This window comes from Oncorhynchus clarkii, chromosome 28, assembly GCF_045791955.1.
Source record: "Oncorhynchus clarkii lewisi isolate Uvic-CL-2024 chromosome 28, UVic_Ocla_1.0, whole genome shotgun sequence".
NCBI lineage: Eukaryota > Metazoa > Chordata > Actinopteri > Salmoniformes > Salmonidae > Oncorhynchus > Oncorhynchus clarkii.
In genome coordinates this window covers 43,361,858-43,380,674 of record NC_092174.1, presented here as the reverse complement: position 1 = coordinate 43,380,674, position 18,817 = coordinate 43,361,858, and the positions used below count along the sequence as shown (strand labels likewise).

Genomic DNA, 18,817 nt, shown 5'->3' with positions numbered 1-18,817 from the left:
TGTAATGGTCAATTCTATATTTGTTTATTGATTGATTGATTGATTGATTGATTGATTGATTGATTTGCATTGGATATACCGGTATCACAGGAAATATCTCACCTGAGCTTCTTTTTACAATGTTTGCAGCAGAAGCAGCTGTTGTGAAGCACCAGTTTATTGGCCACCATTTTCTCCATGGGGTAGACAGGTGTCAGGCAGGCGGAGCATATCTCCTTCTCAGGGGACTGAAACTATGACGATAGCAACAATGTGATGATGATTGTACTGTTATACCATATATTTACACAGTTTTTCACTAAATGCATAGATACTGTAGCTGTTCATAATTTGCTGTACCCAAAGTGGACTATGAGCATGTAATCAGAGTTATGTTGTTTTTAATTGACTTTGGCAATGTTGTGATGGTGTTGGCGATCGTTCCCAAAATGGTGCAAACAATGTCTGGACAGAAGAAAGTATGAGAAATATCCACACTTAGAGCAAAATAAGTTGCTCTGGACATGAGAGCGTCTACTAAATGACTAAAATGTAAATGTAAAATGTAAATATCATTATTTAATACAATATTTATTGATAATTAACACAACAGAAAATACATATTGCAATTATTTGATAAAAGGACAAAACATTTGACTATAGTTACAGTTCAAAAAGTCCATGAGACACAATTTAACACCAATACTGTCTATACACATCTTTTAATAATTATGGTAACATCATTTGCAGCTAAGAATAAATATTTATATGACATAATTAACTAAATGGGCCATACTGGATACATGTGGGTTACAATAATACATAAATTAAATTGTTTTTGCAAACCATGCTACATTAAATGTGTCATTTCAAAGTTTTCCAGGTTTTGGTTGACCAAATGTTACAAAAACCGTACCACCTTCTTTGGCGTTTTCTGAAAAGGGATGACCAGACCTTTGCATGATAGGGGATGTCACGACTTCATACCTGGTTGGACTGGTGGCTACTCCAAACTTCTCAGAGTGCTTCGTGACAAACGTCGAAGTCTTTGACGAGACAAATGTGTTGCCGAAGCAGTCCATCTCCTCGTATTTCTCACTGACCGTCTTTGTGCCAATGATTCCGGCAGGAACAGTCTCAGGGACAGTTTGCACCTCCAAAATACTGACCTTTCGTCTTGGACTAGCAGGACTGTAGAAGTGGTTTGGGGAATCAGAGGCAGATTGTTGACCCAGGTCACCATTGGCTACATGGGAGCTTGGGGAAGGACACCGCTCTGGTTTAGGCTTGAATGATGAGAACTGTGGCTGTGGTGACTTTGGCTGTTCTACAGGCTTCCTGGCAGCAGAGTGAATGGAGATGAATGATGGAGAGGATGGGGAGGTAGAGCTTTGTTTGATTTGGGGCTTGTCAAGTACCGGAGAGAGTGGGGCTGACTCTGATCTTTTTGACGATCCTGATACTCCTTTCGTTTTCCCCTCAGATGCCTCCCTGGCTGGTTCTGTTTTGGCCTTAGTGGCCTTGGTGGATGCGATACTGATTTTTCTTATGTTGTTGGTGGGTTGATGGCTTTGCTCGGTCTGCAAGGATTCGTTGAAGAGTCCTGATAAACCTGCGATATCAGCCTCAGATTTTAAATTGGATACAGAATACAAAGCCTTTCTGATCGCCTCCTCTATGTCAATAAGTTTTGCTAACGTCTGTTCTTTCAAATGCATTATATCTTTGCTTGCCTTTTCTAGGTCTCCGAATACAGTCTCTACCGAAGATCCACTTTCCATATCATTGCTCACTGACTCTATTTCAACTTTCTTTTCCCCTTTTGTGTGACTTTGCTTTGTATGTTTACAAGGCGTGACTATCCAAGCGGGTACATTCTCGAATAAGCTCTTTAATGAACTGACATCCACTTCCCTGGTCTCTCCCTCTATCTCTTGAACTTGAGACAGGATCGTCTTGAGTTCCTCTCGTTTCCTCAGATTCTCGAATATCTCCATCGCTGCCTTCACGTTCCCTCTCATAATGTCATCTTTGTGAACAGACAGCCTCTGACGTCGCTGGTCCTCGGTCTCTTTCTTTTCTTTCTTCTTCCTCAGAACTACTTTGTCCTCAGGTCTCTGGTGATGCTCCTCTTGGCAGCTCGTCACTGTTATGGATGCTCCTCCTGGCAGCTTGTCACTGTTATGTTGGCTCATTGAAAGTCTATCTGTCGTAGTTGGGGAGTAGGGTTCTTGGAGATCTGTATTGCAGCCCTGATTGTGAATATCTGTTCTCCCCTGCTGCATGTTGGTGTTTTTTGTGACCTGTATTTCTTGGCTGACCTTTTCCCGAATTACTTTGATCTTATTTGGCAGCACAGGGGCTGTGTCCACAACATTCTTCTCCTTCCCCCTGGAGTTTTGGATTGCGACCTGAAAGTCTGTGTTTATTTCCTTTTGTACATTACCATCTTCTGTGTAGCTCTGCATGCACATTCGGATTTCTTTTGCTGCATTGATTTTCTGTATTACGTTTCTGTCCATCTCATTTTCAGTGCCATTTGACATGGCCGAACGATGATCAACTGCCAATGTTGTTCCAATGTTTTTCTGTTCCCGCTTTTGCTTAAGCTGAACTGACTTTTTGTACTCGGCTGGGATGTTATTGGTAGCACTGGCCTGAGGTGAGTTCTGCTTTGCTTTATTAATACATTTGGGTTGTGAGTCCTTTGTGGTTTGTTGTCTATTTGATGAAGGTTTCTGAGGCAGAGGAGGGGGAGATGTGTTCCCTGGTTTCATTTTTGGGGGAATGACTGGGCTTTGCTGGTTACCTTTAATCGGGCTAGGCGTTTTTGGAGGAGGGGTGGAATTCTCTGTTGCGTCGCTAGGTGTTTGTTTTGAGCGTTGTGGTTTTGGTGGTAGAGCCGGCTTCTGGTGTTGTGTTTTGTCATTTGCTTTGGGAGGAAGTGGAGGTGGCCTTAGGGCTTCAGTGGAGGGTGTTTTAGGGTTTTCATCAAGATTTGTAAAAGTGACAGTTGCTGAAGTCTGTGCTGCGCTGGCTGGCGGTTCGCCAAGGGTTACTGAAACCGAAGGAGACAATTCAGTGTCAGATGGAGGCATAGATACTACAACACACTGCTTTTTCACAGTCTCTGCATCCCTTTTCTTTCTGCACCCTGCATAACCTGAGTTCCTGTATAGCATGGCAGCTTTATAGTCTCCTTTGGACACATTTATACTAGACTTTTCAAGATATTGCAGCGCCATCTGCATATTACCTCTTACAATTTCCTGTTTGTCTACTAGCGGTCTCTGCTCTGTCGCAGCACTGTGCAGAGACCTAATAGCAGCTTTTATATCTCCTCTCACCACTTCTGCTTCTGCCTCTTCTGTCCCTGTCCTCTCAATATCATCAAACTCTGAGTTTACATAAGGGTGGGTTTGTGTGCTGCCGGAGACCGCTGGCGGTGAATCCGCTGCGCTAACATGTATGACATCTGAACTCCTTGACACGTAGCCCTGTTGGCAAGCCTCAATTTTCTCCTGATCTCTCTCTGCGTCACTGACCTTTCGGAAAGTCGTCGTGATCCGCTGGCCTCTGCAGGTTGACGAAGACGCAGACTGCCTCACTGTCGTCGAGCTCTGTCCTTGAGATGAGATGTTGACGTTGTATATTTTTCCCGGCACGATGATGTCACGCTCCACACATAGACTCTGGTTCTTTGCCAGCTCAAGGGACTGCTTCGCTGCCTTCACATCTCCCGATACAATTTCCTCTTTCTGTGTCTGGTTTCCCTCTGATTCCGGCCCCTGTGTTGCTAGATCCATGTCATAGATAGTTCCCGGGGTTATGATATCGCGCTCCAAGTGCATACTCTGTTGCTTTGCTCTTTCTAAAGACTGCAGAGTAGCTTTGATGTCACCGGCTACGATTTCCTCCTTTTCCATAGAGAGAGTCTGTTTTAAAGCAAGTTGCTGCTTAGCTGAGGAGATATCCCCACGGATTATCTCTTCTTTAGAAGTGCAGTTTTCAACACTAAGGTCAATGGAACCCTCTGTAGAAAAGACTCTTTTGGCATTCTTCACATCCCCTGGTAAGACGTCTGAAATGGTACGTTCCACTTGATCCTTCTGTTTCTGAAGATTTTTCTTCGCCTCCTTCACATCGCCTTGCACAATCTCAATCTGTTCCTTTGTCATGAGGTCAAGTTCATCCAATTCTGATTGCTGTATTTGAAGACTCTTCAGTTTTTGGAGATCTCCTTTCTCGATGCAACTCCTGTATAAGTCGACATTTCCCTTTTCATTTTCATCTAGTCTACATGAAGCGGTTGTCCTCTGATTGTTAGCAGTAGCTAACAGGTTGCCTATAGTTGACTTCACATCTCCCCTTGTAATCTCTTGACTATCCATTTTAGTTTGACAGAGAAGTGAGTAAACAGTCATCTCTACATGTCCTCCCTCAGATTCCTGCATGATGATCCCCTTCTTCATCAGCTTATCTTGAACAAGCAAGCTTTCGATCAGTTTCTGTACACTTTGATCTTTGTCTTGGTTTGTTGATGCTGGCTGGTTGACTGCGACTTCTAATACTGTTGTCTGAACTTTACCCTGTTCTACCTCTTTTAAGAGAGTGATCTGGGGCTTCAGGGTCGATCTGGACAATAACTGTAGCATGATGTTTCGGATGTTCCCTTCAACTATCTCCTCCTTCTGAATCTGTGCTCCCTCGGTTTTAAGAAATTGGTATTTCACCATGTTGACGTTTGTGACCTCTTTTGCCTCTATTAAGATTCCACTTGAGTGGATGAATTCGAGCTGATGTAGACGAGAGAGTGTGTCAATCACACTTTCAACTGTGACAATTTTGTCTAAGGGTGTGGTCTCGAACAGCCAGGTTGTGCTCTTCACGTCTGCTTTTGGGATCTCCTCCTCAATGACCTGTGCTGCATTCACATTGGATTCAGGATCCTTGATCTTGTCCAGTGTCTGGGATTCAAACAGCCACGTGCAGCGTTTCACCTCTCCTTTCTGGTTGTCTTCCCTGTGGACCATCTGGACAGGGGCCTGCTCCTCTGGCTCTCCCTTCAGCCTGTCGATGGGCTGGTTCTCAAAGAGCCAGGTGGACGTCCTGACATCGCCTTGCTGAACGTCTGTCACACTAACCATCCTCACACACTTCTTACTGGCTGACTGGTCAGACTCGAAGAGCTGTTTGTTGAGCTTCACAGTTCGGTTTCCGAAGTCTTCCACAACCTTGACTGTGGGTTCCTCGTCTTCCTCCTTAGCTGTTAGGGAGTCCAGAGGCTGGGTCTCGAACTTCCACCTGGCTGACTTGACATCACCCTTTTTTACATCTTCCTGGGTGACAGCTCGGATCACGTAGATCTCCTTTTCCGCCTTGATGGCATCGAGGGGCTTCGTCTCGAACATCCACCGAGCTCCTCTCACATCGCCACTCATCACTTCCTCCTTCTGGACTGTGGTAACCTCGTGGAACTGGCCTTCCTTGTCTCTAATGGCGTACAGTGGCTGGGACTCAAATAGCATGGTGCTGGACTTGACGTCGACGTTGCTCACTGGCTTTTCCACGGATTCCGACTTGTGTTCCAGAAACTGATCTTTATCATGGATCTTGTCCAGAGAGAATGTTTCGAAGATGAACTTCTTGTTATGGACGTCACCACCCTCGATGTCGTTGACACAATGCATGTCTGGGCCATTTTCCTCCTTGTCGTTTATTGTGTTGATGGGACGGTTCTCAAAAAGCCAGGTGCATTTACGCACAGATCCTTTCTGAATGCTTTCGTCTTCATCACACACTTTTATAGACTCTGAACCTATTTCATCTAAGGACTTGGACTCAAAGATCTCCTTGACCCTAGAGACATCACCAGACTGAACATGCAACTCGCTGACATATCTAACATCTTGCTCTGTGTCTGCGTCCTTCCTTATCCTATCTAAAGTCTCTGTCTCGAAAAGGTGCTTCACTGTTTTCACACCAACCTCAGCCTTGACACCATCCTGAATAGTACTGCATAATTTAAAACTTTGCTCCTCACTGTCTTTAATGCTATCCAGAGGCTGTGATTCAAAAAGCCAAGTGACAGACTTCACATTGGTATTCTCAATCTCTTCTTCTTTATCTGGGATATTTTCTGATTTGTCGTACAAGATGTCCACAGGCTGAGTCTCGAACAGCCACTTGCAGGTCTTGACATCACCTTTCCTAGTCTCCTTCTGTTGCTCTGTTGAATTATGCTGCTGCTCCGACTGGTTGAACTTGGAATGGATGCCATCAATGGTCTGTGTCTCAAAGAGCCACTTGGTCATCTTGACATCTCCTGACCTATCCTCCTGCCTGGTGATTCCTTTGATAACCTCAACATTCTTCTTTCCCTCCTCAAACTGGTCAATGGGCTTGGTCTCGAACATCCACTTGTAATTTTGGACACTTCCTTTGATGGACTCCTCTCTGTTGACCGTTGTGACCTCGTGGAAATTCCCAGTGCAGTCTTTGATCGCATATAATGGTGTTGTCTCGAAGAGCGTTCTGTTTCCTTTCACATCTCCTGCTGTGATGTCGTTTTCTGTATTTCCGTTCAGCACTTCCTCCTGAGATTGGGTGATATTGCAAAGGGGAATTGTTTCGAAGAGATGCTTGTATGATTTAACGTCACCCTTCTCAATCTCATGATCTTTACGTGGGATTTCTGCTCCGACTAAGGTCTCTTTTCTAATGTTGTAGTTCTCGAACATGTGCTTTTTGCCTTTGACTTCTCCTTGTTCATCAGTAGAGAGGATCACTTTCTTCAAATGCCCAACTTCATAGCATTCCTTCAATGTTTCCATGGGTTGTGTTTCGAACAGCCAGAGGGAGGATTTGACATCTCCTCCAAGTATCTCCTCCTTCTCCAGAGCTACTTCTGTCGAGTCTCCTTTCAGTGCTGCCAAGGGCTGGGTCTCAAACATCTTTAGTTTGTTCCCAACATCAGCATCAGGCACAACTTCGACCACTGTCCCCTGAAACCGGTCTTCTATGCCCTCCTCTCGGATGGAGTTGAACGGCTGAGTCTCAAACATCCATCTCTTCCTGTCCACCCCTCCTTTTTGCCCTTCCTCCAGCGATATCCCCCGGATGATCTGCATCCCAGATGTCCCCTTGTTGATGATGTCCAGAGGCTTAGTTTCAAAGAGCCAGCGTGCCGTGCTAATGTTGCTGCTACAGATCTCCTCTCTGCAGATGGACTTAATCTTGTGGATGTTGCCGCTTGCGTCTCTGAGGGCGCAGCAAGGATCAGCCTGGAAGAGCTTCACTGTCTTCCTCACATCTCCTTTCTGCTCCTGGAGCTCTGACTTCAGCTTGAGGAAGCTCTGGTCCTCTACAGAGCTACAACGGCCTAAGGCGTCCAGTGGCTTGGATTCGAAGAGTAGCCGAGTTCCTCTCACGTCTCCAATCTGCATCGGTTCCTTGAGAACAGCCTCGACCAGCTCGGCCTCCTCTGGCTGGAGTTTGTTGAGTGTATCCATGGGCTGGGTCTCAAACAGCCAAGTCGATGTCCGGACATCCCCTCGGACAGAACTCTGCCTTTGGACAATCTGTTGGGTTCCGTCCACCATGCAGTGCTCGAACATGGAGGATGTTCCTCTGACATCACCGCCTTGAAGAGTCTCATCTTCCAGAAGCTTCTTGGTCATGTGGGGGTGGTCCCCGATGTTGTCCAGGGTCCAGTTCTCAAAGATCCACCTCATGGACTGGACCTCACCCTGGTACCCCGCATCCGCTGCAGTCTGGGCACCTCCGGATTGCATTGCCGCAACCAGCTCATCATCGACTACATCATTGATGTTTTCCCTCAGGTCTGGGTGAATGTGTTTGAAGAGTCTTTTCAGCTCATTCTTCTGTCGCTGTTGGTAGAATGTCGAGAAGGTTTCCTTTGGTGGGGGCACAGGGATGAAGGCTTGGTTGGGGCCACCTGCGGCTGGGGACTCTTCGTAGTTCTGAGGTCTGGGTGGGATAGGGGGAGGTGGAGGCAGAGGCAGGTCATCTTCCTCGTGACATGCTTCTGAAACTGTGTTTTTTGGGGCTATCTCGGCCATCTTGGAATGAAAAGAGAAAAGGGTCTTTGTGTTATTGTCAGTATTCAGTCGGTTAGAGAGTAGTATTAGTTAAGGTATGTTAGGTAGCCATGCGTGTAGCAATTGAAGCCATACTTTACCTTTTTCTCTGTGCTTGTTCGATGTCTTTCACAGCAAACCATCTTCACTCAAGCTAAGGTTAGCCAAACTTCACGCCAGTTAGTAGAGCAGCGCTAATGACTATGTCTTAAAGTCACTGAGTAGTGTTTGAAGCAAGGTATTTCTTTCAGTTTCTGTTATTGCTTTTCATATCAATATTATACATTTACCAAGTAGAAAAACTGCCATGTTAAAATGTGGACAGACTTAAGTATATTACAGTATGTATTTGACCGAGTTCGGGTAATAATGTTGATTTGTTTAAACTTTATTGAACTAGGCAAGTCAGTTAAAAACAAATTCTTATTTTCAATGACAGCCTAGAAACAGTGGGTTAACTGCCTGTTCAGGGGCAGAACGACAGATTTGTATCTTGTCAGCTCGGGATTTGAACTTGCAACCTTCCGGTTACTAGTCCAACGCTCTAACCACTAGGCTACCCTGCCGCCCCATTGTTAATGTGATCACCGTCATCACCAGTGTTATGCAAAACCCATTGCCCATCAGCTCTTCAGTTGGATCTTTTTTTATATTAATTTCACAGCACTCACACATTGTGTTAGATTAACATATTATACCTTGCTGCCTGTAGTCCTCTTTCCTGAGGAACTGCTGGATTTCTGTTGAATGAAAACAAAGCCATTTACAATTCAGATAATCGTTTCGTTCAAATGTATGCTTGAGAAGTAATGCAACTCATTTTGAATCCTGAGAATGATGGCTATTCCCCGGTCTGCCTGGCATTTGATCCCAGTATGTGTGTGTGTGTGTGTGTGTGTGTGTGTGTGTGTGTGTGTGTGTGTGTATAATTTTGTGCATGTATGTCTGTCCGTCCCTGTGTCCATCTTTGTGGTGTGTGGAGGAATGGGAGGAATGCCAGGCACTCACTGTGTGTGTGGAGCTTCCCAGGGATTTGGCAGCTGCTACTCTTGACAGGTATAGAGCTGATCTGTCTCTCACTGAGCTGGAGGTCCTCTCTCTGTCTCGACCTTGTCTTGACGGGGTGTCTCTATAACTCAGCTGGAGACTCCTCTTGTCATCTACAACACAGACATATATAGATTGATTGATTAGGAATTGATTTCACGAAAGCTTCTGATAATGTTGATCAATGTCATCTGGGTCTCATCTTGTATCCTAGCCTATACCGTATCTACAGCTCCAGTAACATACAATACGTGTTTGTAATCTGTTATAAACTGGGTGGTTCGATCCCTGAATGCTGATTGGCTGACAGCCATGGTATATCAGACCGTATACTCCACGTTGCGTTGTGCCTAAGAAACAGCCCTTAGCCGTGGTATATTGGCCATATACCACACCACCTCGGGCCTTATTGCTTAAGAACAACTTTTAATTATTATTTACCTTTATTATTTATTAAAATACATTACAATTGTAAAATTAGCACATGATTGAAAGGAATGACATGTCTGGTTGTTTAAAGGTTCAGTGCAGTCAAAAACGTGATTTTCCTGTGCTTTATATATATTTTGACACTTTGAGGTTGGAATAATAATGTGAAAATTATTATAGTTGTGTTTTGAGAGTGGTTTGAAAGAGTGGTTTGAAAAGACTGCCTGAAATTTCAGCCTGTTTTTGGTAGGATGGTATTTTCGACCAATAAGAAAGAGAGTTCCAAACCTCTCTGCCAATCACAGCTAGTTTTCATTTTTTCCCCCCCTCCCCACTCAGGTCACTTACAGACAGTCCTAGCAAAAAAATGTTTTTGTTGAAAACAATCACATTAAGTTACTTAATTGTTACCCAGAAAGGATTCAATATTGAGATTAAAGACAAAAGGCTGTATTATACCTTTTGATGTTTAATTTAATATAGTAGACACTTTTTTGTTGATTTACATACGGTAACAGTCAGTGTAAAAGTGCAGTGACCCACATAAGGACAGTGATATTTCTGTGCACCATGGTATGGTATGCACCGCACAGCATGAATATACTGTGTCTCTGTTGTTGGCTATGCTGAGGGTTGGCTGATAATGGAGTCTATATATGTATATATATATATATATAGCTGGGAGGTGTTGGTATGTGTGGCTATCCTATCTGTTTGCTATTGTTACACTGTAGGAACTATTCCCTCTTAGACATGGGCCTTTATGTGCCATTAGGACTGACTCTGCAAAATAATCGACCTTTAGAACCAAAAAAATTAAAAATAATGGAACAGGCAGTAATGTAATTACTTCATTATCAAGTGTCGCTGCATCATCTGTTGTTACAGATACAAATACATATCGTTGCTAAAATAATGGAATATATACACTTAGAAAACATGCCTTTAACATGAAATATGAGTAATTTCTGTTTAATGAATGGGTAGACCTAACCAACACCAGAGAAAGGACCTACACATTAGCAAAAACTAGAGTTCGATGGATGTTCTGGTCGTTCTGCAATGACAAACAAAATGTCCTGCCTCAACACACAGCTACAACCTGCCACCAGTTGCCTTAGACACTCAACAAACGCCATCCCGTTGGCTGACCATCACGACTTGGAGGAAGAAACTAAAAACAACAGCAACTGCTAGCTCAGCTGGAGCGACCCCTGATTTTGTTTTAAGCACATTGTTGGTGTGACTCACCTCCATTACAGCCATCCATACCTGACCAAAACACATGCTTGTAATTCTATCTCGGCAGCCAGGTTTTCCCCATTCAAACACAAAGGGGTGGTGTTTCACAGATATTTCACATCTATGTTTTAAAAAAAAAATTTTTAACCTTTATTTAACTAGGCAAGTCAGTTAAGAACAAATTCTTATTTTCAATGACGGCCGAGGAACAGTGGGTTAACTGCCTGTTCAGGGGCAGAACAACAGATTTGTACCTTGTCAGCTTGGGGATTTGAACTTGCAACCTTCCGGTTACTAGTCCAACGCTCTAACCACTAGGCTACCCTGCCGCATTGTGTGCCACAAGATGTGGAGGCACATACTAGAGGCACATATAACATATATTGAGGCAAACATCTACACTAGCATGTAACACAAAACCTCATCCCAATTTCGAAATAAACATTGAAACAATAGCAGCCCCAACCACTGAACGCCACGAGCCCCAGTGTGTATAGGAGTATTTTCACACTGTTCTGTCAGTCCAAACAACAGTAGCTAAGCCCCTGCAGGCCTGCTTTTAAGGGGTCAGCAGTAGCCATGGGCCCTGCTGGATAGACCCCTCATCTGTAACTAATGTCCAGATTCGAACATACCTCTGTCCGTTTTCACGCAGTAAGCTCTTGCCGGACAAAAGGATGGGTCAGCTTACTGGCGTCACCCATAGCTGGGTGAGCAGATGGAATGAGACAACATAATGTCACGCGAGTTGTGACTGAGGTCATAACCCCAGAGATGTGCCTGGGTCTAAAGCTGAACACTCAGTGGGAACACAATAATAATGCTATTGATGCTTATTGATCAGCTATTGATAAAGGTGTTGGTCACTATTGCTTATGTCCTTTGACCTATGCTCTATTGATAACTCACAGTTTAAATTGAACACTTCCTGGGAATATGGCAACAATTAACATGCTTTTGATGTTTATTAATCAAGTGTTATTAATAAGTTAAGTTGAAGATGAGAGGTAATTGGGGATAAAACAGAAGCGGTATTTCTGTGGTCACTAGTTACCACAGCCACAAAGTCACAAACACCCACCTAATTCTGCCATTTTCTCTTCTTAAAATTCAGATTTTTAACCTAACCTTAACCACACTTTTAACCTTACGGCTAACCCTAACCTTAAATGGTAGATTTCATGAATTTTTACGACATAATCGATGTACGATTTTGTGGCTGTGGTAACTAGTGACAACTATTAATGTAATCAACGAGTGTTTCCAGATGATTTCCCTTTTGAAAGAGCAGAGCTGGCTTTTGCCGCTGCACAGAGGAGGAAACTTAAAAATCCAACTATGGACAAATCTCAACTGAAGTATTCTTTAATATGTTCACTAGCTAGCTGTCTGGCAAAGTGCACATTTAGCCAAGCCAGCACGTCTTTGAGTTATTTCACACGGTCAGACACCTCCAAGGGGTCTGGCTCTTCCAGTCTAGCTATCCCCTTCTCTATCTGCACAGGAATGGAGAGAGAAGCTATTAGCAGATCAGAAATGTGGGGATTTTGCACCACTGACAGCTGTCCAAATGACGGCTAAATGCAGTAGGTATTAGTTCTCAACCAACCAACTCAGCTGCTTTCGATTGTAGCTACAGATTCACAGACAGGTCATAAAACTATTACCAGTTTACAAAATGGTTGTCTAGGAAAATTCACCCCCAAAAATGTCACCAGACTTTAAAAAACATGCTGATTTTTTAAATGGAATCGATACCAACTGTCAGCTTAATTAAAACAGGGGGGGGGGGGGGGGGGGGGTAAAATACATTGTGATGTCATTACTATTGCTCTTGCTCCACATCAACTCTATCACGATGCATTTAGGTTTCCAGAGAGGAGGTCTGTAATTGGTCAACCATGACCTCTGATCCTCCATTCTTGTCATGTCTAAGGATTAGGGTCTGAGAGATGATAGCCACTCACTTGAGAAATTGCAAAGATGGCCCATGGGGAAAAAAAAACCTCTAAGACACTTGGTTCCATGACCTTGGGTGGTTGGCTGCATATAGCAGCCTTCTTAATATGACTCCCAAGTGTGTGCGGACACGCACATTAGATATCAGTGTGTGCAGACACGCACACGTGTGCACGCGCACACACACACACATTAGATATCAGTGTGTGACAAAGACAGGGTGGTCAAGGGGCAGGATTTGATCCATCAACGGTGACTACGACCCATCAATTAAGATTTAGATTAAGATTAAGATTAAGATTAAGATGTCACTTTTTTCCTCTTTTTTGATATAAATATTTGCTATTAAATGAAAGGATATTTAGAATAATGAATTACACTAAACTCTGCAGACATAACGTTGATGCAGACAACATTAAATGGACCGGCAATGTATGTTTGGCTAAATTATTAATATTTTTGATGACAGATAAGTTATTTCCTTAGCTTCGAAAATCCTCATATCCCATATCCCCATATCAAAATACCCCCATATCCACATATCAAAATATTCCCATATCCCCATATCAAAATATTCCCATATCCCCATATCAAAATATTCCCATATCCCCATATCCACATATCAAAATAGTCCCATATCCACATATCAAAATATTCCCATATCCCCATATCAAAATATTCCCATATCTCCATATCCCCATATCAAAATATTCCCATATCTCCATATCCACATATCAAAATATTCCCATATCTCCATATCCACATATCAAAATATTCCCATATCCCCATATCAAAATATTTCCATATCTCCATATCAAAATATTCCCATATCCCCATATCAAAATATTCCCATATCTCCATATCCCCATATCTCCATATCAAAATATTCCCATATCCACATATCAAAATATTTCCATATCTCCATATCAAAATATCCCCATATCCCCATATCAAAATGTTCCCATATCCCCATATCAAAATATTCCCATATCCCCATATCTCCATATCCCCATATCCCCATATCTCCATATCCCCATATCCCCATATCCCAATCCTCATTTAACTCACTGTCATCTTTTATCAGGCTCAAACACCAGCTTTTGTCTTATTGACATGGCACTACAAAGCCTCTTCGTCAACTGGAAAAAAAAAAAAAAAAGTAATCTACAGCACCATTCATATAGAAAAAACTTGTTTAATTTAAAAATAAACACTTCTGTAAGTGAATCCATAATACTTACAAACAATACAGCAAGTGTAGTTGTTATTCTCCCACTGTGGTTGTCTCTCTGAATACAGATCAAAACCCGCTGGTTGTCGGCTGATGCAGTTCCTGTGATGGCTCTAGGATAGTTTGTGTTTCTCTGTAGTGTTTAGCCTTTTTGGACTGTGGCTGTTCCCCTCTCTCTCTCTCTCTCTCTCTCTTTCTCTGTGGCTCTCTGTCTGCCTGTCGTGTCACTGTGCCTCTCTTTAGTCTCTAGTCCTGTGGCTCTAGTGACAGCTGATTTTTATCAGGACTGCTGCCCCCCCCCCCCCCCCCCCCCCCCCCCCCCCCCCGCTGGGAACGTTGGATCTATTTTGGGAGGGTGGGTGGCGGTGTGTTTGGGCAGTCTGTTAGTCACTGAGAGACTAGACTAGGGCACCCCCTCCTCACACTGTCACCCCTCATCCTCACCCCTTCTCACCCCCTCCTCCCATTGCCATAGCTAACCCACACCCTTCCTCCCATCGCCATAGAGATACCGTCACCTCACCCCCCCCCCCCCCCCCCCACCCCCCTCCTCTCATTGCCATAAAGATACTGTCACCCACTCCTCACTCCCTCCTCCCATTCTCATAGCTAACACCCCCCCCCCCCCCATCCCATTCCCAAAGCTACCCCCATCATCAGGCACTGCATGGAGAAGGATCTGCAGTCCCAGTGATGATATCAGGTGCTCAGTGGGAGCTGGGCAAGACAATACAAAAATAAAACAGTCAACTGCTGTGCAACTGCTATTCTGGTCAAGTGGCACACTGATAATGTAGCCTGAAATACGATTAGCTCTCAGGGGCTGATAATGCAGACTGAAACATGATTAGCTCTTAGGTGCTGATAATGTAGCCTGAAATACGATTAGCTCTCAGGGGCTGATAATGTTGACTGAAACAAGATTAGCTCTCAGGTGCTGATAATGTAGACTGAAACATGATTATCTCTCAGATGCTGATAATGTAGACTGAAACATGATTATCTCTCAGATGCTGATAATGTAGACTGAAACATGATTATCTCTCAGGGGCTGATAATGTAGACTGAAACATGATTATCTCTCAGGGGCTGATAATGTAGACTGAAACATGATTAGCTCTCATGTGCTGATAATGTAGACTGAAACATGATTAGCTCTCAGGGGCTGATAATGTAGACTGAAACATGATTAGCTCTTAGGTGCTGATAATGTAGACTGAAACATGATTAGCTCTCATGTGCTGATAATGTAGACTGAAATATGATTAGCTCTTAGGTGCTGATAATGTAGACTGAAACATGATTATCTCTCAGGGGCTGATAATGTAGACTGAAACATGATTATCTCTCAGATGCTGATAATGTAGACTGAAATACGATTAGCTCTCAGGTGCTGATAATGTAGACTGAAACATGATTAGCTCTTAGGTGCTGATAATGTAGCCTGAAATATGATTAGCTCTCAGGGGCTGATAATGTAGACTGAAACATGATTATCTCTCAGATGCTGATAATGTAGACTGAAATATGATTAGCTCTCAGGGGCTGATAATGTAGACTGAAACATGATTAGCTCTTAGGTGCTGATAATGTAGACTGAAACATGATTAGCTCTTAGGTGCTGATAATGCAGACTGAAACATGATTAGCTCTCATGTGCTGATAATGTAGACTGAAATATGATTAGCTCTTAGGTGTTGATAATGTAGACTGAAACATGATTATCTCTCAGGTGCTGATAATGTAGACTGAAACATGATTATCTCTCAGGGGCTTTATTGCTGTATTTGCTCATAAAAACTAAAATAGGAGATTATGAAGAGTAGAGAATCTGAGGTGATTCATATGCTTGAGGAATGGAGATATCTTTATCAGATAAAGTATTGTCTGAGTATTGTTGTCCTAACATGATCCTGACATTTTGTAGGGGTGATGTTATGTTGCCCAAGATCACTTGGGACCCCACATCTACTTTGTTTTCTTTTGTCTCCAGTATATGGGCTGATTATGGGGTAGCTATGGGAATGGGATGGGATGGGGGGGGGGGGGGGGGGGGGGTGTTAGCTATGGCAATGGGAGGAGGGGGTGAGGAGGGGTGAGGATGATGGGTGACAGTGTGAGGAGGCGGTGCCCTAGTGACTCTCAGTGACTAACAGAGAGGGTTGACTCATTCCTAGATTTTGAGGATCTCTGAGGATCTTCCTGTCAATCACATTCCTGTCAGATTCTCTGTCACAGGATGATCCCAGACACATCACCAGGTCACAGAGTCATAGTCGATATCCTGGAAATATGTCACCTCTAAGGAGGTTCGCGACCCTACCGGCTGTGTCACGGTCATACCAGCAAACACTGCGACACCCCCTGTTTTGAGCATGTGTGCGAAGCTACATAGTTATGTGTCTACACATCCACATCTTACTCTGTATATAGCTTCGTAGAGCTTCCAGTGCCCAGGCACACCTTGGGTTCAAACACTACTTTAAATATTTTCAAATACCTTATGTGTTCTTGATTGAGTTAGCCTGCCTTAATCAACCAATAGAATAGTCCCAGAACTGCAAACCCCGCCTATCTGGCACTCCAGGCAGGTTAAAGTAAATCTCTCAAAGTCTTTGAACGATTACGAATAGTGTTTGAACCCTGGTGTGGATCCAGGAACCATGGGGCTGTTGTTTACCTAATGGGGTTTCTGTTTGCTGGAGGCATTCTGAGGCTGTGACACGTCGGGATTCCAGAGAGATATTTATAACATGGCCACCGTGCTGTGGCCCTGGCATTCTGACTCGGTGGCAACTTAAGACTGCTTCACTCACTCGATGACTGGTGTATGAGGGTGTGTGTGTGTGTGTGTGTGTGTGTGTGTGTGTGTGTGTGTGTGTGTGTGTGTGTGTGTGTGTGTGTGTGTGTGTGTGTGTGTGTGTGTGTGTGTGTGTGTGTGTGTGTGTGCGGTTGTGTGTGCGGTTGTGTGTGTACCGTTAGGTATGGTGTGTGTGTGTGTGTGTGCGTGCGTGTGTGTGTGCGTGCGTGCGTGCGTGCGTGTGTGTGCGGTTGTGTGTGTGTGTGTACCGTTAGGTATGGTGCTGTGTGTGTGTACCGTTAGGTATGGTGCTGTGTGTGTGTGTGCGTGTGTGCGTGCGTGTGTGCGTGTGTGCGTGCGTGTGTGTGTGTGCGTGCGTGTGTGTGTGTGTCTGTGTGCGGTTGTGTGTGCGGGTCAGTGCCTTTGGATGCCCTCCCCCCCCCAGACCAATGGACAGTCTGTCAGTATCATTCACTCTTTATGAGATATACAATCATATGTGCAGTAAAACTGGACCTCTGGATTGTTAACTTACACAAGCACCAATATTAACATCAGTGTTCCACATATAGCGGGAATCGTCAGGGGGGGACAAGGGTTTGATTCCAAGCTGTTTTTAACAGTCCTTCAGTCACAAGGCACCTAGGCAGTGAACCGTTCCCCCAGGGAAGGAGATTACCTCATTTTGGCGGGGTTCCTCCTCCGTCATACCTAGCCAATTGCATGTCATGCTGACTGTTATAATGACCCCAGTGATGTATTAGCGTGCTTACTACTCACCCCCTCTGTCTGCCATTGCCAGTATTACTACTGACTGTAGTAATGTGTGTGTGTGTCTCACTGACGGACCCCCCCCCCCCCCCACAGCCCCCAGCCCCCAGAAGGTGAGGGGGCCCATGAGCTTCGGGGGCCTCAATCCTCTCAAAAATAGACAGTGTCATAAGCCATGATATTTATTTTATTATTACAGGAAATGAGCTTTAAAAATGAAAACCTTTCTCTCAGCCTCATGTGTAGAATAGCATTAGATTAGCTATTTAAACTACACATTTTTCTCTCTGTCCCAAGGCAAACTGTGTGTGTGTGTGTGTGTGTGTGTGTGTGTGTGTGTGTGTGTGTGTGTGTGTGTGTGTGTGTGTGTGCGCGTGTGTGTGTGCGCGTGTGCGTGTGCGTGTGTGTGTGCGTGTGTGCGTGCGTGTGTGTGGTCCTACTACTCACCCGGTGTTGTAATTCTGGAACCCCTGACGGAAGACTCTGGGACACCACTAATGGTCTTCCTCCTCTCGCCCTGAACAGCACGCTGGGGGGAAAAAAAACATTAACATTGAGACTAAGAAAAAGAGAATTTACTTTATTCAGATTCATTTTTTTCAAGAGACAGTATCTTATGATATAAATAGTTGAATTTACACTAATCACACACCTGAGTGTTGTCCTTCCTCCCATTAGTCTCTTCAGTGCTGTAACCCCTCCTAGCCCCCAGAGGGCGATCTTTCTCCATCTCACTAGACTGAATCCCTGCCACCATCCTGCTGGCTGGAGAGGCTATATTCAGCCTGGTGGAACTGTAGAAGTCCTCTTGCAGGGTGGCCTTGGACTCGAACAGGGCTCGCAGGGCGCTGGTCCCCTCCGGAGCTCGGTCCCGCTGGGGAAGATGGTCCATGGAGCGACTCCGAGACAGCAGGAAAGAACCATAGTCAGTACCCAGACGGTCCACCTGGTCCCCCCGGCTCTCTAACCTCCTCCAAGGAGAAACAAGGCCCACTGACATCTCTTCTCTGGGGGAACTGAATGACTGGGACGCCTTCGGAGAGAGGTGGTTATACCACAGATCAGTAATTAATCAAATCCAAGAAAACTTTATCGAAAGTTAATTTATTGAAAAGGAAAACGGCGCAACCATCACTCACCATTTAAAAACATTTTTATTTTTATTTAAACAAACAATTAAAGAATCTTCTTTCTAAAGTTTCTTTGGAAATCTCAACTCACATTACAAACCTTTATCTTTTCTTCATTGGTTTCAGAAGT

General features: G+C 44.1%; 2 protein-coding genes across 3 annotated transcripts; both read right to left on the bottom strand.

Annotated features, from left to right (window-relative positions):
• Window positions 1–551: 551 nt before the first annotated feature.
• LOC139387393 (xin actin-binding repeat-containing protein 1-like) lies at window positions 552–2,756 on the bottom strand. Its single transcript, XM_071133546.1, has one exon. It carries the CDS (start codon window positions 2,754–2,756, stop codon window positions 849–851), a length of 1,908 nt encoding a protein of 635 aa, XP_070989647.1. The 3' UTR covers window positions 552–848.
• LOC139387392 (xin actin binding repeat containing 1) lies at window positions 552–18,230 on the bottom strand. Of its 2 annotated transcripts, XM_071133545.1 has the most exons (6): window positions 18,210–18,230; window positions 18,005–18,086; window positions 9,087–9,238; window positions 8,777–8,818; window positions 3,525–8,060; window positions 552–3,037 (listed from the first exon to the last, which is right to left on the bottom strand). In XM_071133545.1, the coding sequence occupies exons 5-6, from the start codon at window positions 8,058–8,060 to the stop codon at window positions 3,035–3,037; spliced, it is 4,539 nt and encodes a 1,512-aa protein (XP_070989646.1). In that variant the 5' UTR covers window positions 8,777–8,818; window positions 9,087–9,238; window positions 18,005–18,086; window positions 18,210–18,230; the 3' UTR covers window positions 552–3,034. The 2 variants fall into 2 exon arrangements, with proteins under 2 accessions (XP_070989646.1, XP_070989645.1); XM_071133544.1 differs by lacking the exons at window positions 18,005–18,086; window positions 18,210–18,230 and adding an exon at window positions 13,997–14,427.
• Window positions 18,231–18,817: the final 587 nt, after the last annotated feature.

Bases quoted from the DNA above. Each gene is read 5' to 3' on its own strand.
- LOC139387393 (XM_071133546.1), bottom strand. From the start codon at position 2,756: ATGAAACCAGGGAACACATCTCCCCCTCCTCTGCCTCAGAAACCTTCA.
- LOC139387392 (XM_071133545.1), bottom strand. From the start codon at position 8,060: ATGGCCGAGATAGCCCCAAAAAACACAGTTTCAGAAGCATGTCACGAG.